The sequence below is a fragment of the Echeneis naucrates genome, chromosome 20, assembly GCF_900963305.1.
Source record: "Echeneis naucrates chromosome 20, fEcheNa1.1, whole genome shotgun sequence".
In the NCBI taxonomy this organism is placed as follows: domain Eukaryota; kingdom Metazoa; phylum Chordata; class Actinopteri; order Carangiformes; family Echeneidae; genus Echeneis; species Echeneis naucrates.
The window spans coordinates 6185372-6212140 of NC_042530.1; the positions used below are offsets into that span (position 1 = coordinate 6185372).

The 26769-nt window shown below is 41.6% G+C and overlaps 1 protein-coding gene across 3 annotated transcripts in view; it reads left to right on the forward strand.

Annotated features, from left to right (window-relative positions):
- kiaa1217 (KIAA1217 ortholog) overlaps nt 1–26769 on the forward strand; it is a 96836-nt gene that overhangs the window by 52993 nt on the left and 17074 nt on the right. Inside the window, exons 2-5 of one of the 3 annotated variants that reach the window (XM_029528549.1) lie at nt 4571–4857; nt 19745–19940; nt 22472–22670; nt 23649–23742. In XM_029528549.1, the coding sequence (XP_029384409.1) occupies nt 4571–4857; nt 19745–19940; nt 22472–22670; nt 23649–23742 (776 nt within the window). Of the gene's footprint in view, nt 1–4570; nt 4858–6414; nt 6580–19744; nt 19941–22471; nt 22671–23648; nt 23743–26769 lie in introns of those variants that run through there. The other 2 variants (XM_029528550.1, XM_029528551.1) reach the window with 2 other exon arrangements.

Here is a 26769-nt window from a genome sequence, read left to right on the forward strand (position 1 = left end):
ATGCATATTAGTGCTTTAACCCAAGTGCTAACATCAGGGTTACTTTGGCAATGGTGGGATGTTGATGATTAATGTTAATTATGTTCAGTAATTTATGTTGCCGTGATCAATGATATGCTAATGTACCAGGTACCGGCCAGTCTTTGACTGATGTAACGGACGTTAGCCAGAATAAACGCGCAGTGAAGAGCATTTGACGAGCTTTGGAGAAAAGTGGAATAGAATTTTTTTTTCCCTACAAATTCTTTGGCTGAATATAATAGTTGCACAAAAGTAATGATGAGTAATTCCAATTCCTACAATCAACCCACTTGTTGTCAAGATATTTTGAAAGTGAAACACTAATTTCATGTTTGTGCTTGAAAAAGCGATCACATAGGTCATCAGGACTAATAGGAGACATACCAGAGACTTGGTTCCACACGAGTAAATCATTTGATATTCAAACTCTGCTCATTTCTACATCATAACTACACTTTCAGATAGTCAGCAGTTGGATCAGTGCTATGTCTCAGTATTCATCCCTTCAGGGTATCACTCTGTGAGCCCTGCTTTTCGTGCACACAACAAGGCTTTGTATCTAACTGCATAGTTATGGGACAGTAATGGTAGGGGTGAGTGGGAGTCTGCACAGGGATACATTCCTCCATAAATAAGTGACTACCAGAAAGTAACTGCAAACAGCAGGGGGCCGTGCTCCTCATAAGCCTGGGGTGCTCATGGCAAGTGTTTCATGTTGTCTTTCAAACGAGAAGTCCACCATTTACTCAACACTAGCAGTTGTGAATGAGAGCAACATTCTTGAGCTATCGGAGCGAGACATAATTCACTGGCAGATCCCCTGTGACTTTGTAAAAGAACAAGGTCATTTTTGGGGGGGCAGGGGGGCTGATATGCTGACAGCAAAAGTGAGACATGGCAGGTTGTTCGGTACACACCATGTAATTATTGGTTTGGAGGAGCTGCTTTAATTGTGATTTTGGCTTGGCAAAGACAAACCCGTTGCTTTTTTTGTAAAGGTTATGGCATAAAAAATACAGATAAATGTTTTATGTTCCTGTTTCTTGACTCTTATTTGACTGCTTTCAGAAATCATACACAGGAAAACATTAGCAGATGTGACACAAAAAACACGTTACCTGTTCTAAAACTGTTGCACCGACCATCTGCTCTTATAACTATCACTGAATGCAGCATGTTCAAACCTATTCTCTGGTAATTTTTTTGGTAAACACTGAAAATTGCTTGACATTACAGAAGCAGCAAAAGTAAATAGAACAGTTGCAAAAAGTTATTGCAGAGAGGGACTTTTCTTCACAACGTAAAACCTTGAGTTGATTGAACATTATAGTTAACTGTGTAAAGACTAATATAGCATAAGGCCAACTCAGTTCCACAATATGAATGACATGACCCGCAGGCATTGCTCTGTTAACTGTCTGTTTATTGTGGCAAAGTGCCTGATCACGTGATCGCATAAAAGCAGACAGTGGGGTGGTTGGAAGGCGACTTGCCTCCATATGTTAGGCATTATCCGTCAGCTGCTGAATTTTGCGTGTTCATGCCCTCACCCCACCACTTTCAATTACATGGCCCACAAACTGGGCCATTGATCTCCTCACATTTCCCTTTTCAGGTGTGTCAATTTTTACTGCCGTGCACATTTCGATTTGATCACTTACATCAGCAGCTGTGAAGAAATGAACTCATGCAAAGTTGCAGCCCCTTACCGTTCTGCCTCATTGAAAGAAAAAAAGACAGACACATACTAGCTCGACCGTGTACATACTGACATGTTTGCACAATATATGAAGCCAGTGAGCATGTTTGCTGACTTCCCGGCAAATCAGGACAGTGTTATGTTCATAACCCCCCTGAAAAGAAGCAAACAGAAAGGCTGTGATGTCTCCTGTGAGGTCCCTAATTGGAAACAACATCGCCTGCAGGACTGACGCTTGTCTTATTCTGTTGTGTTGATCAGATAACTCGATCACATATTAGCTGGCTGTCGTACGCTGAGAGCAGTTTGGATGTGTCTCAGAAGTAGGTTATGACACATTTGGATTCATGCTAGTGTCTGGTGGGGCTTTCAGCAGGGACAGAAAGTTAAAGGAGAGACAGCTTGCAGACACAGTACTGATAGAAAACAGACTGTGTGTGTGTGTGTGTGGGGGGGGGGGGGGGGTGCGTGTGTGTGCACGTGTGTGTATGTATGTATATATATATATGTATATGTGTGTGTGTGTATATATATATATGTGTGTGTGTGTGTGTGTGTCTGTATATATAGCTGTGTGTGTTAGTCAGACTGACACCTGCTGGTCTCAGGATCCAGAGAGAGACTGTTTCTCATCAGTAACTTCTTTTATGATGCTCTATATACTCTTTCTCACACATGCATTTACATTCTGTCTATGACCATTCGATGGTAGCAGAGGATCTTTTAGCCCAAGGGTGGGGGGCTAGTCGCTCCGTGTCCTGGAATGCAGTTGACTTTCTAAATCCCCACCAGTCTATCCTGGGGCTATGGGGCAGGGCCTATCTCAAGCCCCCCTTTCCACGTGAGCTACGTCTGGAATCTCTAAGCAAGCAGTTAGCTGGTTGTCCCGGTCTCGCTCTTTCGCAGTCACAGTGTGTGTTGATCCCAGAGTGCAATGGAAGAAGAAATTGCAGATGAAGACAAAGATTGCTCACTTGGGGAAGGTAATGAGCTTTCTGACATACCACCCACAAATGAATTCAGATTGTTTGGAGGTTTGAGTCTATTCTGTCTGCTGAGTATAATTTGCTTGGCAATGGGGGAAACTGTGTTTGGAGGTTAAAAATAGGACTGGAAGTACGTGAGACGTGCTGCAGCTCTCAATTTGAGCAGGGTGGGGGTTTGGTTGGGGGACAAGTGGTGAAGGTGACGTGGCTTGATCATGATGCAGCAGATCGAAATTAAGCCTGTTCATTGATCACTGCACTTTTGGTTTTTCCCAAAAGGTTGTAAGGAAACAATTAAACAGAGGAAATCTGCGTTGAAAGTGAGAAATTTAGTTGAAGGAAAAGCAATCAGTGTTGAGTCAATGTAGCTGCTAAATAGTTACATTGCAGTTTTTGCACTAGTTAAACCAAGACATTACCTGAGTCTTAATCCCAACATGTCTTTGTGACAAGAACTAGAAATTAATTTTTCATTTGTAGCTCACAGCATGCATTCAAGCCTTTAAAGAAGAAAAGAAAAGCCATATTAAACCACCCACAAAATAGTGGCAAATCACTAGACATTTCCTCCTTCAACTTTTGTAGAGCTGAACTCTGTAAGAGGTCCTTTAGTTTCCATCGTTACCCTCGAAAGGTACACATTATAGTTCTACCTAGCTGTCTTGAAAAAAGGCAGCAGATCACTGTGCTTTATGGCTTCTTTCCCCTCTGTTTTCACACTTGAACAGTTCTCCTCCATTGCTGCAATCTATACACTGGCCTGGACTTCTCTTCTCTTCTCTTCTGTAAGATAGCAAAGTGCAACATTGCTTGTTACTTGATCTTCATTCTCCTCTTAAATCAAATATCCATCCTGATCACTATTTTGTTCTTTTTGTATGGAATAAAGGACACAAGTTGCTGATTGAAGAGTAGGGATGCTACAGGGCCTTTTGTTTCATTAGAAATACCCCTAACAAAATTGTATTGTTGTTATAAGGCTGTGTATATACTGACATCCATGGTGCTTAGCAAGAGCAGAGATTTATCAGACAGCCATCAAAACTAGAAAAGACACGGTTCGATTCCTGGCCTGGGGCCTTTTTGTGCAGAGTTTGCATGTTCTCGCCGTGCCTGCGTGGGTTTCCTCCGGGTACTCCGTTTTCCTCCCACCATCCAAAAACATCATGTTTAGGTTAACTGGTGACTCTAAATTGTTCATAGGTCTGAGTGTGAGTGTGAATGGCTGTTGGTCTCTGTCTGTCTGTGATGGACTGGTGACCTGTCAGGGGGACTCCGCCCTCGCCCAGTGTGAGCCGGGATTGGCTCCAGCCCCCACTGCCACCTGGAAATGGATAAGCGGTCAAAGATGAATGAATGAATACAATTTTCAATTGATATTGCATTTTGTAGTTCCTGCTCAATCTAAAAAATGTGCACAGCTCTCGACGCATCAACAGATGCTCTGGATATCGTTTCTCAGCCTGTCTCTCATTTGGATCTCCAAGCATTAATGGATATCTAAGGCTGTTTTAAAGGGATTGATGTCTGAACAGCTGTTTTAACTCAGTGTTTTTCATCACTAGTTCTGTGTCTGTCACATTAAACTGTGGATTTATTGCTGTAATATGAATCAGCTTCACTACATATAATGAACTGGACTGACCATAAATGAGAATATTTTTTTATTAATATATCAACTGTATTGTTGAAGTGGGAGTCAGCTTTTTTCTGTTCTTTTCCAGGCTTACTTATAAGACAGTTGAATTTGTTCTGACACGTCCTCTTCATGACCTGGAAGTACAACATGTGTTCATGCAGTTGTTGTTGATGTCAAAACAGAATGTATTTTGACCCTCTCTCTGTTTCCCCTCTGTCCCCCCAGAACAAAACAAAAGCAACCTCAAGGTAACCTCCCCGGAGGACGCAGAGCACATAAGCCGCAGACAGGCTTCCCCAAATGGGACTCCCCCTTCGAGAGGAGACGCCAAAGGCAGTCGCACTGTCCCACGAAGGCACACATTAGGGGGAGCCCGCAGCTCCCGAGAAATCCTGGCTATGCAGCCGTCAGACATGGACAAAAAGAGGGAGGCCTTTCTGGAGCATCTGAAGCAGAAATACCCCCATCATGCCTCAGCGATCATGGGCCACCAGGAACGACTGCGGGAGCAGGTCAGTGGGTTGAGAGAGGCCTCTCTAAGGGATGTTTTTGTTGTTTGGTTGCTCAAATATTCAAAGACAGCTATTGTGTCATTTGTTTCAAGTAGAAAACTGAGTGACTGATATAAAAGCTGTTCTAATCAATACATGACCAATCGTTCTAGTGACAAACCCAGAGTCCTTATCCACAACACTGAACTGCCCCCGACTCAGTGGAAAGTTTTCACACCTTTCAGCACATCCTTTTGGTTCTCTAACTCACAATGTACCAAAAGACCAAAATAGTTAGTGGAGACAAAAGTCTGAAAAGTTCTGAAAAGAGACTGAATAGTGACCTCCATAGTTGGTACAACTTCGAATAAATTCCAATAAAAATAAAATAGCTTTTCTCTCTTCATGATATTTTAGCTTTCTCTGCTGTCCCCTAGCAGGCAAAACTCTATCCATGCAGCTTGAATGTCATTTTGGGGTAACCTGTATTTATTATCATAGCATTTAGTCCAGTTCTGTCTGGTTCAACTTCACTTTCCATCTGGAAATCAAACTACCATAAGCTACAAATATTTCTTGTCATAAAAGCATGTCCACTCCTGGAGTCACAGTTATTTTTGTTATCCTTTGCACACTGAGGTGCAGTGCAAATGCAAACTTGCAGGTTAAATGTGAAGTTTCTTCTATAAATTTGCTTGTCTCATTTCCCTCCCACAGCTACTGTGAGAAAAGGGAGCAGATGTTTTTGTGCAGCAGTGGGAAACATGTGAAAGACAGTTTGAGGTGGGCATGTAATTTAAAGCCTGTTTTGATCTATACCTGGACTTGCTTATGGCTTCAGACAGGTTTGTGTATTCCAACCTACAAAGAAATGCACAAAGCACACATTTCCCAGTTGTTTTTGAGATTTTAGTGATCGTAAAGGGTTCTCATATTGTAGCGTTCTGAAGCACCGTGAGCTGATGGGGGAGGGTAACACTGAGTCTGTAGGTGGACATTTAACTTACCTGGTCATTGTGTGTGTATTTGCTCCAGGTCAGAGGAGACAAAAGACAGGGGCAAGCTGGCTTTGTAGCCAAAACAATTGCAGTAATGGTGAGACTGGCAGCAAGCCACAGGGGAGCTCCAGGCAATAGTACGAGGCTGTGCAAAGGGGATTTAGTGTGCTTTTTTTTTTTTTTTTTTTTTTTTTTTTTTTTTTTTTTTCAAAACTTGCTCGCCTAGCTGGCCCACATGCAAAGCAAACCCTCTTTGTGAGGTGCGGTTTCAATCCACTGATCATGAAAGCTGTGGATTTCATAGGCAATATCTTTCACAAGGTAAAAACAGTGCTCTGTCCCTGCAGCTGCTTGCTGTGCTTTTTCCTAAACACGTTCCTCTAGCAAGGCACTTCTCTCCAGTCATAGTTTCATGTCTGTTTACTTCAAGAGCTGTTCTTGTGCAAAGGTGGCAAGAGTGTGTTATGAATTTAGGTAGTCAGACAGGTAAGGTCGGCTCCGGACTGGGGTGGAGTCAGCGTTGCCATAGAGACTGATGATGTCACGGCTGGAGGGGCTCAGTTTTCTTGTAGGTGCCTGTTGCAGCGCACTGAGCTGAGAGCAGCAGCGGAGCTGAGCCCAGGATGGACCTGAAGAGCGTCTGCAAGCATGGCTCTCTGTGCGTGAGGGAGCACAGATAAAACTTTTTATACAGGCAGGAATAAACCCGCGTCGGCAATTTCAATCCGTCCAGAGGCAATAAAAGGTAGGATATGTCGGGAAATTTATTGTTATTTGGCTCTCAGCGCATTCCCACACATTCAAAAACAGCGCTGGGAGCGCGGATACTTTTATTGCGCGGATTACTGCGCTCCTGAGCAAAGTCAGCTCCGCCGGGGAGTTTGTGCAGCTGCACTGCAGCACAGTCGGTCAGGTGCTGCTCAACTTCCACCAAGAGAAGCAGAAAACTTGGAGCCTCGGGTTTTAGAGGAAGCGGAGGAAGGTTGGACCCTTAAAGATGACCCCTGCTGTTCGGTGATGGTTACTGAGGTGGAGACGCTACATTCACCTGCCCCGGTTTCTTTAACGAGAGGGCAATTATGTTGCAATAACTGCGAAGCAAATGATCAGCTTTGAAAGGAAGCACTAGAGGACGCCATCATTACAACATGCTGTATCTTGTACGATCTTGATGGAGGTGATAATGAGTGATAATAATAATATAACAGATGACTTTCGCAAGTTTTTTTTTAATTAATTAATTGATTAAAGAATCAGAATCACTTTTCAGATCCATGTCTGTCAAATGGAAACTGTTGTGCTCTCATTGATTGGTGAAGCATTGTCACTGTTCAATTTTTGGCAAGTGCTCAGTTGTGTAGATTTTTATGGACATTTCCTTTCATTGGTTTGCCAAGGTGGGCTTGTGTTTGGGGTCAGATTGGCAGTAATGTGATTAGGATGATTGAATTTGCCCTGTATCACACTCTAATAGCATTTACAAGACCCAGCTCCCTGTTATATAGTGTGGCAGTGTTGAGAGAAGCTATAGGAGGAAGATAATTGTTCTTGTCTTTAAGGATTATAAAGAATTTAGTTTGGGCCTCATTGTTCCTTAGTAGCTGACAATTATCTGTCAGTGCTCCCTTATTGGTGGTGCTAAAAAAGAATGACATTTTATCCCAGTTTGAGTGATTATAAATACCTCATAAAGGACTTTCCATAAACTGTGCTGGAAGACTGAAATGTGACAAGAGAGATACAGTTATCTGTTGATGCTGATTGTCAGTTTATAAGATGTGACACTCAAATTTAGTTTGGAATGAAGCTCCTAATACGTTATTCAGATGCGTGGGATGAGATATGAGCAGCGATGGCTCTTGAATTCATCATGTCAAGGAAGAAGATACAAGATGCTGTCACAAAGCAGATGGTTTGAAGCATGAATTTCTGGCAAATTAATGCAGGGCTGAAAAGATGATTGAATACTGTATTTGGCATAATCTAATTCAGAACGTCAAGTGGGATACTGTCATTCTCTGCTAATATAAACAGCAGAAAATTAAAACAAAACAAAACATAAAAAGCAAGTTTACTGAAACATCTGTCAGTTTGTGTCCTGGGGAGGTATAAATATTTTCTCTTGAGGAACACCACGCGAGAACACGTCACCTCTGCTCACAATGTGGCTGTAAAATTGACTGAGTGAGAGAGAGAAAAGTTTCTGCAGTTCTTACACAGATACAAAAGTGCCAACCATACAGGAAATACAACATCAGTGGCAACAGTGCATGGTTTAGAGGTGAGACAAAACACATCTGTGGAGGGTTGAGTTACAAAGGCGGAGATTTATCAAGGTCACATGGAGGTGGGGAAGATGATATAGCCTCAGCTTGAAAGAGTAGATGACCCCCTGTCTACTGAGTGCAGCCACACAAACATGCACACACACACTGACTGACTTATTCTTATGTAAGGTACCCCCCCCCCCAATTTCTCTACTTCACTGCCTATGATCCTTAAACCCACAACAAAAGCGAGTGGTTTAATTTCCTCCTCTACTCATCAGGCCTGCAAAGACCTGGATCCCACCCAAGGGAGATGAGATAACATCCCACTGGCCTGACCACCACCCATCTTCTCACCTCCCGCTCTCTCTCTCTCTCTTTTCCTCCCTCCACCCAGGCGCTTAGGCGAGCACAAACTGAACCAGTTGACTGATCACAAGCACACATAGTGATCCCCTTCCCTTCCGCCTGTATATCAGTGTGTCTGTGCATGATGAGGTGTGACTTGCTCGGGCCAAGGGTTTCTCTGTAGGGTTGAGCAGCCATGTTAGGACAGCTGTCTGCAGTTGTGGGCACGAGACAGAGAGACAGAGGGATCTGTTACCTCCACAGTGATAATCTATTGGTTGATGAGAGCACAGATTATGGAAATAGGGTGTGTGTGTATATGTGTGTGTGTGTGTGTGTGTGTATGCGTCAAGATAAGTGTACTGTACTCCAAATGCCATCTCTTGTGCTCATACAGTGATGTAAGTGTGTGAATGGCCATATATCTTTATGCATCCATCAGAATTGATCAATATCTGATGACAGGATGATATTACTATCAATCAAAACTGATCAAAGCTCGCTAACATGGCTGTGATGAACCAGAAAGTTGCGTTAAATTATAACATAAAGTGTTTATATTATTTTGAATTTAGAGGAAAAAAACATAGATAAAGTCTGTTATCGTGTAATTAATTGTCATATTATAGCTTGTAAGTCTGTAACTCTTATCATTGATTAATATTTCTAGACAGAGAGTTTAATAGGTTCATGGTTTTAGTGTGATTTGTCATGTGCAGGAACAACCTCCAAGAAACAAAAGTAAGTAAGTTTATAGCTGATTGTATCAAAATGCATCAAAAACTTAGATGTGTGTTGACAACCTTTGGAAGCAAACTGCACAACCAGCTTTATCACAAAGTTTAAAAAGTTCTAGCAATATGCACGTATAAACATTTTTTATTGTAATGTTTTTCTGAAATAGATTTAATTAGGCAGTTTAAAAAAAAAAAAAATGACTGTCTCAGTAAGTACATCCCCTGAGAGGACGGCAAGAAAAAAAAAAACTTTAATGTGAACACAAATTGGCCTTGGAGAAGTATCACACAAGAAGAGAGCTCTTTTCAGTGCAAGTACTTGGCCATCATGTCAAAGGAAGATCAGTGATCTAAATTAAGCATGGAAAAAACTGCATTTAGTAATGACATCAACATCAATAAAATACCAGGGTGCAGGAAATCCGCACCCTCCCACCAATTCATGTTGAACAACACAGCATAAATAGCACACATTTGCACATTTGTTATTATGGACAGTAAATCTACTGTAAGCTCTCCCTCTGAGGCTTTCTGAGGTACTGAAACATTTGGCCTGCCCCCAACATCTTTCTCTCTGTGAGCTTTTGGCTCTGCTGCAGTCTTGCTCTTCAGAACCAAGGTCAGCTAGATAACACTTGCTCTAAGCATGTATCAACTCCCTGCAAGAAATCTGACCATGATCAGATGAAAGAAGAATCAGGAGGGCGTTTTAGGAGTTTTAACTGTTCCTGTTGTTGCCTAAACTGACCAGAGAAAAGGATCATTCATTATTCTGCACTCTGGTCCAGTATTCCTGCAATGATTAGGGTCATGAGAGCAGAGACCAAGTATGTATGGAGATATTCCCTCTAAAAACATTCTTAACCGGAGATTGTATTAACGCAGAATACTTGTATCATTTATTGCACCTTGTGTGTGAAGTCACACAATCTGGCACTGTGTGCAACAGGTTTGCAGCGAAACATCTGTTTTTAATCATCAAACCCCCTCCGCTGACTATCAGGAGCAGCATCTTTGCTGTTTTTGATCACATCTGCCACTTCTGTGTGAGGTGACGCCTTGAGAGCTACGAGCAGTAACACAAACAAAAAGCACAAGGTTAATGACTGGCATGCACTGACCTGCCAGTTAACTGGGGTTATGTGGCAAGTTTTAGGGGTTCAGCGCCCCAACTGAGAAGACAAGTGGTCCATGGAGTGGCGCCAAGGCTGCACCTAATCCAAAGTGTTGTGGTGGGGTGGGGGTTAAGCCGCTCTGACAGAAGGCCCTGATGGACCCGTCTCTGATCACTACTGATAATGAGTAGAGCCAGACAGAATTTTACACACTGTCTCAAACGCAGTGCCACTGTGTTAATCAGACCAGCTAATCAGGTCTGAGCTCTTTTCAGTGCACTGTTCAGCAGTAAAGCAGAGCTCTATTAGCCCAGGCTTTGGTAAACAACAGAAGTCCAGTGTCTTTAGTTATGTTGTTGTTCCTCTGGCTCAACAGGCAGGTAGTCGTTATAAAGGTTCTTAAAAAGTTCAGCTCTTCTGGACAGATTTTCAGAGAGTGGAGGTGAAATGTCAGGGACCTTTTTAACCTCATGCCCTTACATTCCACTGGCTACAATTAAGACCATTTGTCAATACACGAGTTTCAGCCTGAGGACCTTCCTCCATGGTAGAGTTTAGTTTGTCATCTTTCACAATTACTGATCAACCTGACAAATACAGAGAAGGCAAAAAGGAACCGGCAACTAAAACTTTCAACAGGAGAAAAACGAAACAGAGAATTAAGTGGTCAATTATCACATAAGCTGCATTGTAGTAATTAGTTTCTGTATTTGCAAAACCTGCCTTGTCATTCCTCACCGGCCTTGTAGTTTGTGGTCATGACAGCTCAGAGACTGGAAGCACAGTTTGTGAATGCAGATTGTTTAGAGGAAAACCAGCACAAATCGACTGCACAATCCAAAAGCACATGATTTTTTCTTTCACTAATGACAACAGACAAGTGTGTGGATTTATATAACCAATCAAAAGCATGTTAACAATATGTTTGGTAGGTTAATATTCGCACGTTTGTTTGTTTTTCTTGAAGAGAGTGCTGGCTTAAAAGCATATTGATATTTCCATACTAACCCTAACCCTAACCCTAACCCTGTTGGCATGAGATTCATTTTTGCCAACATAATGTTTTGACAGTTATCAGAATAGATGAAGATTTGACTTATTTAGTTACTAATGGACAAAACATCTTTACTGTGTATTTGGGAGGATTATGTTTTTGGTTCGGAGTCATGGTAACCAGATGAAAGTGTGAAAAATTCCTTTTGATGGAAGTATTTTGTAATATATATTGGTACAAGGCGTTTAATGAACATTGAGAGTCCAATTGGCAGCTAGCAAAAGCGTGTGTTTGCCCTGTTTTCTCTCACCTGTGCTTTGTGAAACCTTGTGTATCCAGACATCTGGATTCCACTTTTGGCTTAAGGTATGAGCCCAACTTCAAAAGGCAAATCAGAGACAGACACACCATCTTATTTTGATCCTCTGTGCTTTATTCCCAGTTGGTCATATGGCAGAAACCTGGCAAAGACGGAGCAGCATTTCTTTTGTAAATGTTAGAAATATATCTTCAAGCGATCGAGTGCAGGTTTTTCGTCTCCTAAACAAGGCAACGTGGACGAAGGGGAACACCTGGAATCTGAGTGCATGTACAGTTGGAAAGTATATATTTCAGGCTTCAGCAGCTAATGGAATAGGTAATAAATTAGAAAATTTGACAGAAGTGGAGCACGTGCTGCAGTTTATCATAGCACCTCCTCTTTGATTTGACAGTGTAATCTACATCAACTGTGGGTCATTTACATGTACAGGTGTTCACATTATTTTTATGCAACTCTGCTTTTAGTCCGTAATGTTTACTTTGCAATTGATGTCAACCAATTATCTACAAAAAACAAGTCTGTTTTGTGTGAAAACAGGCCACCTTTGTCAGACGTGGATAATGAGGAAAAAACAACACAGTTACAAATAATAAAGTAAGAAAGATAAGCACAGAAAATGGTACTAATTTATTTTTCCGGTTTAACTGTAGCAGACTGTGTTAACATGAGAGTACTGTGTAGCTAATCATCCTATCAGGAAGCGCAGAAATATTGGATACAGTTCTTTGGAGCTTAATAACAAGCAGTTCATCACTGATTATCTGACTGTTTGTCTACACACACACACACACACAAACACACAGAGGGACTCTCCTCTGGGAGAGTGGGTATAATAAATTATAGGCTCTGGAAGAGTGTATGTGCTCCTCTGTGACTTGTTAATTAGGCATGAATAGCAAAGCTATTATCAGGGCTGGTTTCGTGGGATGAAAAAGAGACTTGACACTTGACAAAAATATGCAATTTAAAACCAGCAAAGATTTTCCATTCACTGTATTAAAAAAACTATTGGTACTGCTAGAATTACTCCCCTTTATCACATTACATTATGTGTGAGTTTATATGTGTGTGACATCATGTAGAAGATACAAGTCTCCGATTCGTCTGGAGGGAAGAAAGACCTTTTTGTCTCTGTGATCACAGCCTCAGTGTCTCACACACACATCCACACATTCTCCGATATACACACGCATTGAAACGCAAATTAGAACTGGAAAGGCTTGTATTTTACCAGCAGAGAGGTGCTCTCCAGAGACAGCTCAGGTTCATGTGAGGTAGTGTTAAATAACGTGTGAGCAATGCTTTCTCCACTGTGTGTGTGTGTGTGTGTGTGTGTGGATAGGTGGACTCTTTTTGTTTCGCCATGGATGAACTGTGTGGTTCAAACCTTTATTACGTGATTCTGAGATGCCGTAAGTTTTCAGAGCTGTAAAAAAGTTGCTGTTGACGAAGTGATATCAAAGAGCAAGTCTGGACGGATCATGACTATGCAGCACCGTCAGCAAATACTTTGCATGTATTTGTTTGGTAAGAGAGACGGGAAGCAGGGAAATAGAGATGTTTGCACTCCTCATAGGTGTGTCCACATCAATTCATGCAAGACTAGTAAATGATCTGTCAGTATTGGTCTGGACATGTTGTATTATATAACACCATCAGTTTACTGCATGGCAAAGCCACAACACAGCACCTAATAAATAAAACAGCATGCTTGGCAGCATTACCTGACTTTCCTGTAACGATTACAGCATAAATTATTGCAAAATATGTCCCTGAAGATAAAAGCAAACTAGGCAACAGCATATCACAGAAATCTGTATTTTGATGCATGTTTGTGTCCACCCACTTGGCGTGTCTGAATGTGTGATTTCCATCGGCCTGCTTAATAAGTCCAGTATGGAGTCTCAGGCTTCCTGAGGGTAGAACATGGCCTTTTCTTATTTGGACACAAGTTTCATCTCTCATTCTTCAGCCACAGCCTCAAGGCAGTTTGATGGGAGCTGGGATTGGACACAAGAAAAAGTGTTGACGCTTCTGTTAAGATAAAATGTACTATTGCGGTGCTGAATGGAATCTTAATGGAACTATACAGCAATTACAGGGATCAGATTTTCTACTAATACTGCAAAAGTAACATTTGAATATTGTGATTTCTGTGAATGCCCCTCGCTCTCTATCAAAATCTGTCACACAATGGCACAAAACCCAGACATACAAACAATGACTTTCCCTTGCTGTCCGCCGGGTGCAGATTGTGTGTGTGTTTTTATTGTGCTGCTGGATCATTAGGGATGTGGGGCTGTGTGTGTATTGGATGAGGGGACATCCGCTCTAAGATCGAGTAAAAAGGGAAGAGAGCAGTACAGGGCAGCTGCACACAGCAAGTGCTACAAGTGCTGAAACAACAGTGGAGAAAGGGACCGCGTTGCCCACAGACCAGGGAGTTTCCAGTCTCACATGGAAGTGACTGCTGGAAGGAGAGTGACACAGGTTTAATATGGTAAAGAAGCTTCCATCCATTAACATAACAATTTGTTAAAATGTGTTAGATTAAATTTTAGATTGTACATGACATAGATTTTCTTTTGTGCAACCAAAGGGCTTTTACCTGGCATGACAGTTTTTTCATCTTCATAAACCACCATTGGCTGATGCATCTGATGGCCATCTATAACCTTGCTCATTCGAGAGGGGGGGGGGGGGTGAGATGTCTGCTGGTGATAACTGGGACTAACTCATGTATGCGTGAGTGGGTGAAATCAATTGGACAGTGTGGCTCTGCTATTCAAAATGTCACAAGTGGCGGAAGAGATGGTCGTTTTACCTCCATTGTGCACCGGGTCAACAGCCACAGTATTGTCTCTGTCCTGATTATGCACTTCATTTGCACTCTGAATGAGAGATCTGCTTGATTATATTTTACTTGCCAATGTAATATTTTATTAATGAGCTGGTAACAGTTCTGTTTTTTGTTTTTTTTTTTTTTTTTGGCTGTAAAATTTGGATCTGAGCAGCCCTGACTTCTGTACCTACACCTTAAACATCAGCTTTGACTGCAGATACTATAAAGTCATCTCCTCTTAACATGTCAATTTACAGGCACGACTATCTCTGAAAGGTCATCTGAGGATTTGGATGAAGGGATTAGTGGAGGAATGCATCAGAGGAGGGAGCGAAAACGGGATGTGGTAGCAATGAATGGGAATGGATGACTGGGAGATTTCAGAATAATGTCATTAAGGCTAAAGGACACAAAGGATGATGGTCTGTTGGCAGACAGCAGACAGACAGAGAGCAACTGGTTGATTGACAGGGGCTTTATGCTTCATAGTTGTGTAGAACTGCAGTGGCAGAGTTTTGGGCTCACACAGGTGTTTTTTTGTTGTTTTTTTTTTTTTGTTTTTTTTAACTCTATCACTTTTGTTTTCCCTTTGTGGAACTATTGTGACACATTTTAGTCTTTTGGGTTCTGTTTATCTATGCTGAGCTGTACTGATTCAGTCTTTTCAGGGGAACTAACAGCAAAACACGCACTCAGTGAAACTAACTTTGCCAGACTCAGTGCACTAAATGGAATAATGCACCAGGATGAGACAAGCAAGAGGTTAACAGTCTACAGAGCCAGGGTCTTCTGTTTATGTGTTTGCCATACAGATCAGACCAGGTAATTACAGTTAGCTCTGTTTCCGCTCCCCAGAGCCCCGGCCACATTAGCATCTTAAGTGGAAAGCCGTACTCACAACGCCAAAGTTTGTGTTTAAAACCACACAAGCTATTACCTGTGTGTGTGCGCACTCACAGGAGATGATGCGTGACTTCACACAATTGCAGTTGGACTCGGATAGCGGCTGTTGTTGCAGATATGTATGAATGTAAACGCTCATTGCCCTGACGAGCGTATTATGTATTTTTTGTCACAGTTCTCAGAAACTGTAAAGACTGAAGGTAAGATAAGATAATATAATTGCTGAGACACAAGGAGAATGTCCTCTTTTTTTAAGGAAAAGCAAGACTTTGTTAGGATCACCCCAGTTATGTTGATTATATAAGAAAATAGACAACAATCATTAGACTGGCAGCAGGTGTAGTACATAATGCTCCAGCAGCTTTTAAGGATGTCTGAACTTAAATCTCCATGAGTGACACAGCAGGCGTCTGATGGGAGCTGCCACTTACATTTCATTACTTTAAATGCTGAGCCAAACACATCAATCTCTCTGTCAGCAGCTAATATAATGGTCGCACCGTCCCTTTGCTGTGAAAATTGTTCAAACAGGTGGCAGCTTGCAAAGACAAGCGCCCAGGCTGTGCATGCATGATCATAATTCGCAGCAGAATAGCATCAAGCACATGTACATGCACTGACCTATAAAATTTGAACGTTGTAGGAATGCAGACAAACAGATCTGAGCTTTCTGTCTGATGACAGCATAGTGTTTGTCAGACCACCGTTGCATAAATGTTTTCAGGATGTCCTGGGTTCAGGTCAGATTTTCTGGAACAATGGCCTGACTCGCTCATGCAGGCTCTCTGTCTTTCTTTGTATCCCTCTTTCTCTCCCTTTCAGCCACAAACACACTCACACAAAAGACACACACAGAGAACACATGTGAACTACTTTCATCTTGTATATATTTTCCCTGCAAGCTTGGTTGTTTGCCTAACAATTTTTGACATTACATTGAAATTGACATCAATTTAACATAAAGGCCCTGCAAGCTGTTGCAGATAGTTGGAAATTTGAAGACACATACTGCCTCGGCCTTTGTGAGTAAGCGCCTGAAGACCCGAGGAAGGTTTTGCTGCAACAGAACAGTTTGCATTCATGAGCATTTAGATGAGGAAAATTCCCTTAAGTTATTTCTAGATCTGCTCTGACATACAAGAGGCAGAGGTATTATAAAAACAACTCTCTGACACTGGCTGCAGCACTTCACACACAACCCACCATTAGTATAAAACACATTTTCAGATTTCTGGGGTTCTTTCTAAATACATTTTCGAGACATGTTCTTTCCCAAGGGGCACTTTACATGACTCTAAACCTTGTCATATTCCTGTGTAGGAGCTTATGTCAGTGTCTCAGTTTCACATTCATCATAGCTGTCAGAGAAGCTGTGGTGTACACTGCAGCCACTGCTGAAAAAGCAGAATCACTGGCTGTATGGCTTCGACTGAAGCAGGAGAAATCACTAGTGTGGAATGTACTGTAGGTGTGAGCAGGCTGAAGCAGGTTTTAGGGTGCTAATCATTGGTTGGCCTGTGGTTTTCACATCTGGCTCCTAAAGTGGGAAGTGGCTTTTGATGGAAGACATTTCAGCACTTATTTACAGAGCTGCCATAGCATGTGTGCTTGAGAAAGAGACACGGGAGTTCATCTGAGCTAAGCTGTTGACCTTTGGAGGTGACGCCTCATTTGTCAGATGTGGACCGGTGTGGAGTGGTTTAACTTAATTACCCCTCTCCATCGAGAAGCAGAAGGTCTCATTTGCAATTTCCTCCTCTTTTATATGTTACTGCTCCTGCTGTAACTATCCCTCTGTCCTGTGCAACTTTACTCTCGCTGTCTCATTATTGATTCATTTTCCAGAAATTTGAGAAGTTGGAAAGTAACAGTGAAATCAAGCCTAACTACATTTTTTAATAAAAAATACAACAATTTCCCTCTTGAGATTAGACATTAAAATCATAGTAATAATATTAACTCTGTATTTGTTGTTTACACTTTTAGTTGGTCAGACAATTAGCTTATGGTGGCTAATGTTGGCTAATTTTATCACTGAGTAACTCATCACTCTGCTATTTAGCTAACTCGATTATTTATTATTATTGATATTCCACCACATTTTAGCATGTCACATTTCAATTACTTTCTTACAAAATGACCACAGAAGGTTAGCTCAGCATAAAGGCTTGGAGAGAGCAAAACCAGCTAGCCTGGCTCTTCTAGCATCTTTTCAACCATTAATGGGTTAGGGTTAGGGTATATGATTGTGTTATGTTTTACAAAACTTTGTTCCCTGAATTATATTTTAAAATATCAATAATTATGCATGAAATAAAATTAACTCATAAAATATGATAGTCCAGTAAATGTTTAGATCCAGGCTTTAATTCCAGTTCTTCTTTCCCAGCTCTGGCAATTCATGAAATATTGGATTACACTGCCAGACCACTCTAACATAATTACTGCCTAGAGGTGATGGAGGAAGCCAGTATGATTCACCATTCCCAAGGATGATACAGTAGCATGTGAGAAAATAGTAAGTGGTGTGTGGTGTGTTTGGACCCAACACCACTAAATGTGCTCATAAATCATTCAGTGTTCAGATTAAATTTCCCAACACACGCCTGGTTTCAGGTGACATGTCAACTGCGTGCGACCTCTGTTTTAACAGTTGATTATCATCATATATTTACAGCGAAAGGGAACATTTTTAATTCCAGGGTGCTGCAGCTCAAGGGTATTATAAGGGAATTACAGGAGTCGAGTGATGGCTCACCAGTTTTTCTTGCTGTGTCAGGTTGCATTGAAGTTGCGTCACAGAAATGCTAACGTTCTGTGTCTCACCAAAAGTTAATGGTTTTGTATTTATATTAACAATGGAAATAAATGTAATTATGTAAATGGTGTCATTTTAAGGATTTCCATGTCAGAGCTTGATAAAATCAGATAAGCTTATAAAAGTATTAAGCCATTTTTAATTTGTTCAATACTCTATTAGGCTGACTTGAAGATTTCTCTTGTATCTTGGTTCTTTCCTGTTTCTGCCCTCTCTTTTCTCTGCTGCTGACATTGATTTGTTTCCAAGGTTTCTCTGTTTTGTTTGATGACCATTTCTTTTTCCATTTCACCCTCCCGCTGGCAAGTCTCAGCCATTTTGCTTTCTGTTTTTGTCTCCCCTCTTTCCTGCCATCAGTCTTTACAGGGCATGCTCTCCTCCCTTCACTCTGAGCTTGACATTCAGAGGTACTTGATGAAAATCCAATTGCCCCACAGAGTTAGTTGGCCTTTTATCTTATCTGCATCATGTCATTGTGTGTGTGTATGTTTGTGGTTATGTTTGGATCCTTACTTACATCTGCTTTTTGACTTTGTTCCCAGCCGTTGTGCCCTCATGTCTCTTAACATCTGCCCTGTCTAAGCTTGCCAAGCACACCTGGCTACCAGGCTAAACCGGATCTGGCCATGGAAGCTCGCATAAATGTCAACTGCAATATTTAAAATACGCTTCACTTCCTTATGTGTGCCTTTGTGTGTGAAAGAACAGAAGTGTGGGCATGCATGTGCGTTCAAGATAACCTTGTGGACCTGGCCTTGTGTCTCCAGCTGCATTAACTCTACAGCACCACACTGCTGTCACTTGCCAGGGAAGAAAAGCATTTCATAAAGAGCCCAGTGTTCACTGACCTCTCAGTTTGAGTCCCACCTTGTCCCCATTGTACGGATCATCTTACCACACCACACAATAGCTCAATGGGCTCGATTGCCATGTCACACAACATCTTATGGCCTGTGGATGACACATCAGGAAGATCTGATTGCACAGTAGACAATTGATCTTAAAATTTTGATGGCACTATTCCTGCTCCTTAATATGGAGTCAAAAGGAATTTCTTCCTTTGCAGTTGTCATGTTTCTTGTTTCTGTTTGATCTCTTGCAGAGTGCCATAAATAAAGCTTCCTCTCTAATGCTGTTAGCACCGTCTTTATATTTTTTTAATTCCAACTCCTGCAGGATCATGCCTTCTCATGCTTGACAGGTTTAAATGTTATGAGGTGTTTGGGGGACAGTACTCAGCAATATTAAATGTATGAGCATGTATCAGTGTCATACAATATTAACACTCCTTTGCACATTTGCATCACTGAAGTTTTGGATTATCTGGCAGTTGTGATAGAGTCAAGCTTAAAGTCAACATCAAAGCCACTTTACTTCAGCTTGTCAGAGAATGCGTGACTTATAACACACTTCACATTGTCAGAATGGTACAGATACCGTGTTGTTTTCTAACACCGTATGTATCATGTCTAAAATCAGTGTCAGAAGAAATTTTGCAGTGTTATATTCACATTGTGCACATTGTGTCCATTGTCTCATGTTTGCATGTACCTCCCCCTTCCAGAGCAGAAGCCCAAAGCACGGCCCCAGCCCGCAGCCCAGCATCGGTGACCACATTGACCACCTCTCCCTGGCCTCCCTTGAGTCACTGGAGGCCATGTCAGAGGCTGATGCACCTACAGCCTTCACCCGAGGCAGCCGGGTTCGTGCCAGTCTGCCTGTTGTGAGATCAACCAACCAGACAAAGGACCGCTCGCTAGGTATGTTGTTGACTATTTTGTTTTGTCTTATGCTTCGCATCCTCATTCAAAATCCCCCAGATTACAATATTTTAGAGCATATTTAGAATAAAGAATCTTTTTTGAATGGTCTCAGCTGGCAGAGATGTGACGTGAATCCTGCTCAATGACCCGCCCATCCAACACTTTAAGCATAAGCTTAAAAATTCTAACTAAATTATGATATCACTGTTTCACCCTGACAGTTCAGGTCCTTTCCTCACACCTATCTATCCTCTCCTCTCGCTCCCTTCTCTCTCCACCTCAGCTCACAGCTCTGTTTTAATTAGAGTGCATTGTAGTGAAAGATTAGAGAATCCAGCCACAATATGCCATCGTGTAATTGACAGGATGAGAAATTGGTCGTCTTATCAACGCACATGGGGCTTCATTTGCATCCATATGCTGAAAATCTAAATATTGTGCAGAATTGGGTTGCTGCATTAGGGTGAAAGAGGGAAAGAGCGAGAACTCCCAAAACAAAGTGACGGGTGTATTTTTTCAGGAGGATACTCTTCAAAGGTGGCTCACAGCTCAGCAAGGCATCTGGTGCAGGATAATAGCAGAGAGACTGAGTGGCATGTCTTTTGACGAAAGTGAAAATGAATGAAACTATAGGGTGTCATTTTCCACACTTGTTGATGCCAGTAACTCCTCTTGTCTTGCTTGAGAAGTAGAAGTCCTAAACCCATATAAAAACCCTCCTCACAAATATGCTTTACCACACATGCACACATGCTCCATCTTTCTTTTTCACTCTCTCAAAAACATCAGGACAAAGCGTTTGGACAGTAGGGGGTTATGGTGTGATGAAGGGGGAGGAGAAAAAAGGGGCACCTCTTTACTATAATGTCCCTCCCACAGTCTCATGCACACACACACACACACACACACACACACACAAACACACAGGCACAGACTTCACTGAGTCCCAGCGGACATTTGGGGCTTCATCTTGGGGCATTGTCTCCTGTCGCATGGTCTTTTATAGAGCATCCTAAGATTTAACAGAGGACAGGAAATCCTGAAAACCCCTCATGTGAGTATCATATTCATTCTTGAGTGTTGCATCAAGAGTATCTAATTTCATGTCATTTTTCCTGAGACTCTATTACAGTGTTTTCCTGCTTTGTTTGTTGTTGTTGTTGTTGTTGTTGTTGCAGTTTAAACTTTTGATAATATTAAAAAACATATTCTTCATCATTCTGGATAGTTCCAGCCATATCAGTGTAGAAATGTGGAAAACAGTTTTAAAGCTCAGACAGTCTGCTGTGCCGTGCCCATTTGGTCAGGAAACCCACTGGCCATTTGCTTCCAATCCTAAGTGAAACCAGGCGTTGAGGAATGTAACACAGCTCTTTGTTAGAACTGAGCTTTTTCACTTTGTTGGAGCAAAATAAAACTGACTTTGGTGAGCTCAGATCATTGTAATGCATTCTCAATCAATGGCGCTTTGTCATCAAACTTATTCACTGTAGTTGTTAACATCTGGATGAAAACTAGTCGACTGTTAACATAAATGCTCTCGTGGGATCTTCTTTAGGGAGGTTGGGGGAGTCTGCAAATGGGCACTAGAAGTTATTACTAAGCCAGACAGACCAGAGCAATAGATGGACTCAGCAATTTTATTTCCTGGATTTGCCCTCTCTCGTCTCGTGTAGCATGTAGGATCTTGTCTAATATTTCCCCAACATCTGGTTGCTTTTACTGGCTCTGTCCTTTTATGGTGTTACACCAACTAAAAGCATATCTTCTCTGCTAAAAAGCTGTTGTTTTCAGTGAAAACGGTCTCTCAAACAACTAATTAATTTGAATCTCTTGGGGGGCAGGGGGCTCTCTCAGATTGATGAAATGTGATACTTAGGAATGTTCTTATAAGCATACAGTGTAATTAGAGGGCCAACATATATAGGTCAAACTTCTTTGTTCTTTTCATTTAATTTCTACTATTGCTCACAGATAACCCTTATAAAAATCAGTGTTAGGCTCTTTGAAACAGCAAATCAGAGACTAGAAATAGAAATGTGTGTGTGTGTGTTTCCTCTTATATTGTTTATACAAGTGCAGTGTGGGTGTGTCAATAGATTTTGTGGGAGAGACATCTGTTTTTCTAAAGCATGGTGCAGAAGCCACACCCAGGGTTCAGAGGTTCAGACTTTGGTCTTTCTGATGCACAACTTGTGCTGTTCCACACTGCGCACACAGCCTTGCTTTTTAGCCCTAGTATATCTCTTACTGAAGTTATTTGTCCACATTCTGTTTTTCAGACACACATAATACACCATATGGCCGATGGTGTGAGTTCAGTGTTAAAATTGCGTCTTGCAAATGCACAATAAAAAAATCAAAAAGGAAACCACATACCAGGGAAACATTTTCTTCAGTTCAAAGATTTTGTCCTTTCGGCTCCAAATTAGGGGCACCATTCATGCTGAGGTTCACTTCAAAAGTCAAAAGAATGATTTTTGAAGCCATAAGATGTGATGAGATGACCCGTTGTTTTTTCTCTGTAGGTGTACTGTACTTGCAGTACGGAGACGAAACCAAACAGATCCGCATGCCCAATGAGATCACCAGCATCGACACAGTTCGAGCTCTGTTTGTTAGTGCCTTCCCACAGCAGCTCACCATGAAGATGTTGGAGTCGCCCAGCGTTGCCGTATATGTCAAAGACGATATGAGGAACATGTACTACGAGCTTACTGATGTCAGGTAAGGGTGTGTGCGTTTGATACAGTACACAAGTTTGAGTGAACAGCACAGAGTATAATTGTTTTTGTCAGTGTTTAACAGGGCATCCAAGGTTCATCAGAGAGCTTTGCCCTCTCTTTTTCCCCTCCCTGTGAACTTCCTGTCTAAGTTCCCTGTGCACAGGAAGTGTCACAGGCCAGGAAGGCTTTCCACTTCCTTTCCCCCATGTTAAAACTGGGAAACAAAGATGTGTAGCGATGAAGCTCCACAGCAGTATGTCTCCTCTATGCGGAAGCGTTGATGGCCTTTCCCGCCTGCTGTCCTTCCTCCTCTGGTGAAAGTTTGAGCAATGAAAACTTTTTACACTTTTTCAGCCATTTTTATGCTTTGTGTCATTTACGAACACACATACTAGCTCATTGCTTTTCTTTTTTTTCCTAGTAAATCACTACGTGTTCTGCTTTGGTATTTACAGCATTTCTCATCCATAATATAGCAGATTCTATACAAAGAGGCAGTATTTAGTCATTTGCTATAGTTGTTCTTCATTAAAAAAAATATATTGAATAAAATGAAATAAAAACAATACTCTTGAAGACTCAAGGAGCTGCGCCCCTTTATTCACAAGGTGCCTGCTCAAGCGTGATGTTTACACTGTGAGTAATTCTTTATCAAGGCTGTAAAAGATTGTCTCATGATTCCTCAGGGTTGGTTCAAGTGTCCAGGGTGCAAGATCATAGATAGGACTGCGAAAGAAAGAACAGATCCGCTTTTGGTTTATGCAGTTCAGCCACGTTTTAATGCAGTGTTTGTGTATGTTTTATAGTTTTTTGGAGATTTGGAGGAAATGTCACAGAGTGGAGGACTGTCAGAGCCCCTGTCGGGCTATGTGCCCCTGGCAGAGCTGTTAAAGAAATCCAGACTGAGGCAGGATCGGCCACTCTCTGATGGCGATATCTGGGCTACCTTCTTACCATCGTACACCTCTTCTCCCTACAGGAACATCACAGACCACTCCTGCCTGAAGGTCTACCACAAAGACCCAGCACAGGCATTCAGCCATGGGCCAAGACCTGCCAATGGCGACGCCAGGGTGAGCACTTAACCGAAGTAGTCACTCACACAGCAGTAAAATTGATTATCTCCTTAACAGTGCAGGGAGGGCTGCAGGAAGATGGCCAAACATGTAGCAGATAAAATTGTAAGCCCAGCCTCCAGCTCTTCTTGAACTCATATCCTGTTTGCTGTTCAGGGAAGGAATGTCCTACTGCCTCTTGTTAATCTATTTGGAGGGGGTCTCATATTGTTCTCCTGGCCCATGATTTGGCCTCGCCTGTATGTTCTGGTGCAGCTTACTTAAGGGACAATTGAAGTCAATTCTCAGGACTGTTTCTCGTGTTCATTCTTCCGCCAATATCAGCTCTAATCTCTTCTCTCCTGTTCGGACTCCAGCATGTTTGTTTCCTGCTGATGTCACAAAAACTAAATCACCAAGAGTCGTTTCCTCAAATGTTCCTCCTCAAATCCGCCTCTCTAATCCGCCTGACCCTTTATCTGACCCTGTGCTCCTCTCTGCCTGCTGCTGATTTCCAGGCAGTGCCGCAGTGCTCTTTTGATATGTCAAAAACTGCATTAACCTTCGCTATATCTCCCATTTCCATGTTCTGTATAAGTATGGAGTGAAATGAATGAAGTTTTAATAACTGATGATGCAAACATGACAATGGATTAAGAAAAGGGATGCACAGTGTTATCTGCATGTTATCTGTATGGAGGACTCAAAGTCACATCAGCAGAATGCTTTACATTGTGTTTGGAAATTTCTCAACCTTTGCTAGTTAGTTTTTTTTTTTTGTTTTTTTTTTATGTCTCAAGAATTTGCTGGTACAGCAGTTTTAAAGAATATTACTTGCACTGGCTGAACTTAAAAGGCTTGTGCATTTAGGGAGCTGAGGACAGGCAGCCTTTTAAGGGCTCTTGTGCAATCATTGTGAAACCTGGGTGTGAAGTAGAGATAGGCCGAAGAAGCTTGTCATGCTGTTACTGGTTAACCGGGCAGCAGTTGACATATATACAACGAGGTTGGTGAATGGCATACGATAGGACAGAAACAAAGCAGTCACACAGCATTTGTTGTATTAATCCAAACTATTCTGTTCTCATCGCAACAGCATTTCCACATAAACACTGACAAACACAAACATCGTAGACTCTTCTTAGTTTTGTTTTCTTAATTTTTTTCTTGACAACCTTTTTTTATACAAATTATGAACTTCAGCTCTCGAATCAAAAGTGAAAATACTACATTTTAATGAGCTGTGCCCTGTTTAAACAGCCTAATCTCAGGGTGGATGTGGGGATGGGGAGATTATTCAGGTATATTTTAGATCTGTTTGGGCTATTAAGTGCAGACAGGCCAGGCCTCAGACCAGATTTAAGGCAAGATCCCAGTTACCCAACTCTGTTGTTGATTTCCAGCTAAATAGATCTTTCTGCTTTTACTGCTTATGAAAAACAACTCTTGTGTCCACCAGTAGCTGAAATAATGTGGACAGATATACAGAGTAACAGATAAGCAACTTGATAAGCAGAACAGATTTCAAGCTGTTGGATAAAAGTGGCCTTTTCTTGGTTTGAAGCATTTCTTTTGTCATGTTTCATTTGGGGGAAAAAAACTGTATATTTGAAATATTAATCCCTTCTTATGGAAGGGATTGAGCCCAAAGCTGTGCTTTGACTTCATAGACGAGTCAATAGAAGCCGTCAGAAGTGATGTTATGTAGACATAGCTGTAGGAGATATTTTGTAAACAGCAGTTTCAGTTATTGGCAAACTGCTGTGATGTGTTTTCCCTTTGGGCAATCAATCGCATTTTATTTTTATTCAAAGATTCAAAATTGAATGTTTTTCTTCATTTTACTCACAAATTTATTAATTAGCAGTAAACTACTCTTTTCATCACTAGCACAATTGGGTAGACACACTGCAGCCTTCCCAGCCATGCAACCAGATCTGTTGACACACTTCTGGTCCTTTATCTACTTAGCTTGGCTACCCGTGAGACTCTGAAGTTTGTCAATCAGTTTAGAAACCCTCTCTATCTCTGACATGGCAAGAGATCGAGGCATCTTTGTACGCTCCTACTAGACATGCTGCCCTCATTACAGGAAGCTTAAGAGCAAGATGGAAACAAGAGACGAGAGTCTTTCTTAAATAAAGCCCCAAAATCAAACTCAAACCAAATGTTCTCAACACGTCCTCCTATTTGCCTGACATGGGTTTATTTTTGAAGCCTTTGTTCCTCTGTTTTGTATCACAGCAGTGATATATGAATGTTGTGCAGACAAAAACTGTGTATTTTAGGGATATTTTAGGAAAAGCTGGTGTTCCAAAGATGTAACATCTGTTTGGGATTGTCATTTGATGTTTGTTGGCCTAAAATGCTCTTATAAGGCTGTGCTGAAATTGTCAAAACAGTCAAACGTGCTCCTTAATGCCCTGCAGAAATTGTTACACAATAGAGTTACTTTTCTTGTTTTGTGTGCAAGTGGATAGTGAGAGTCGTTTTGATTTAAAAAATGTTCTGCTGATGATGGTGGCCGCTGTGTGCTTCTCAAATTTCCCATCACATGTTTGCTACTTGGGCAGACTTGTTGCTGCTGTATTTATTATGGGCTGTGTATACTTTCATTGCCAGCAAGTTTCTTTCTTTTTTTTTCCTTTGTTATAACAGCAAAGCCTTAGCCCTTTGTTACACTGCACTCTGAGCAGTTGTTGTTTTTCCGCAAACACACACACACACAAGTGTCACACCCACTTTATTGTTTTCCTCGTTGTATTAATCTGTGTTGGCACCAGGGGGAAAATACATCAAGCCAACACTGAAAAAGCACAGCGTCAAAAACTGTACCAGAAGTTTCTCAAAGAACTTTGCATTATGTTTTGACTTGTCTACTCATGTAGGTGTAACTCATGAGTCATACCTTGAAAGAACAATAGTTTGTTTGTTTGACAGGAATAGAGTTTGAGGCAGGAAGGAAGATGGATTGAATGTGTCCCTGCTCATGACACTCCTCAGCACAGTGTTGTCATATCCACCATTTCACATATCTGCAGGTTA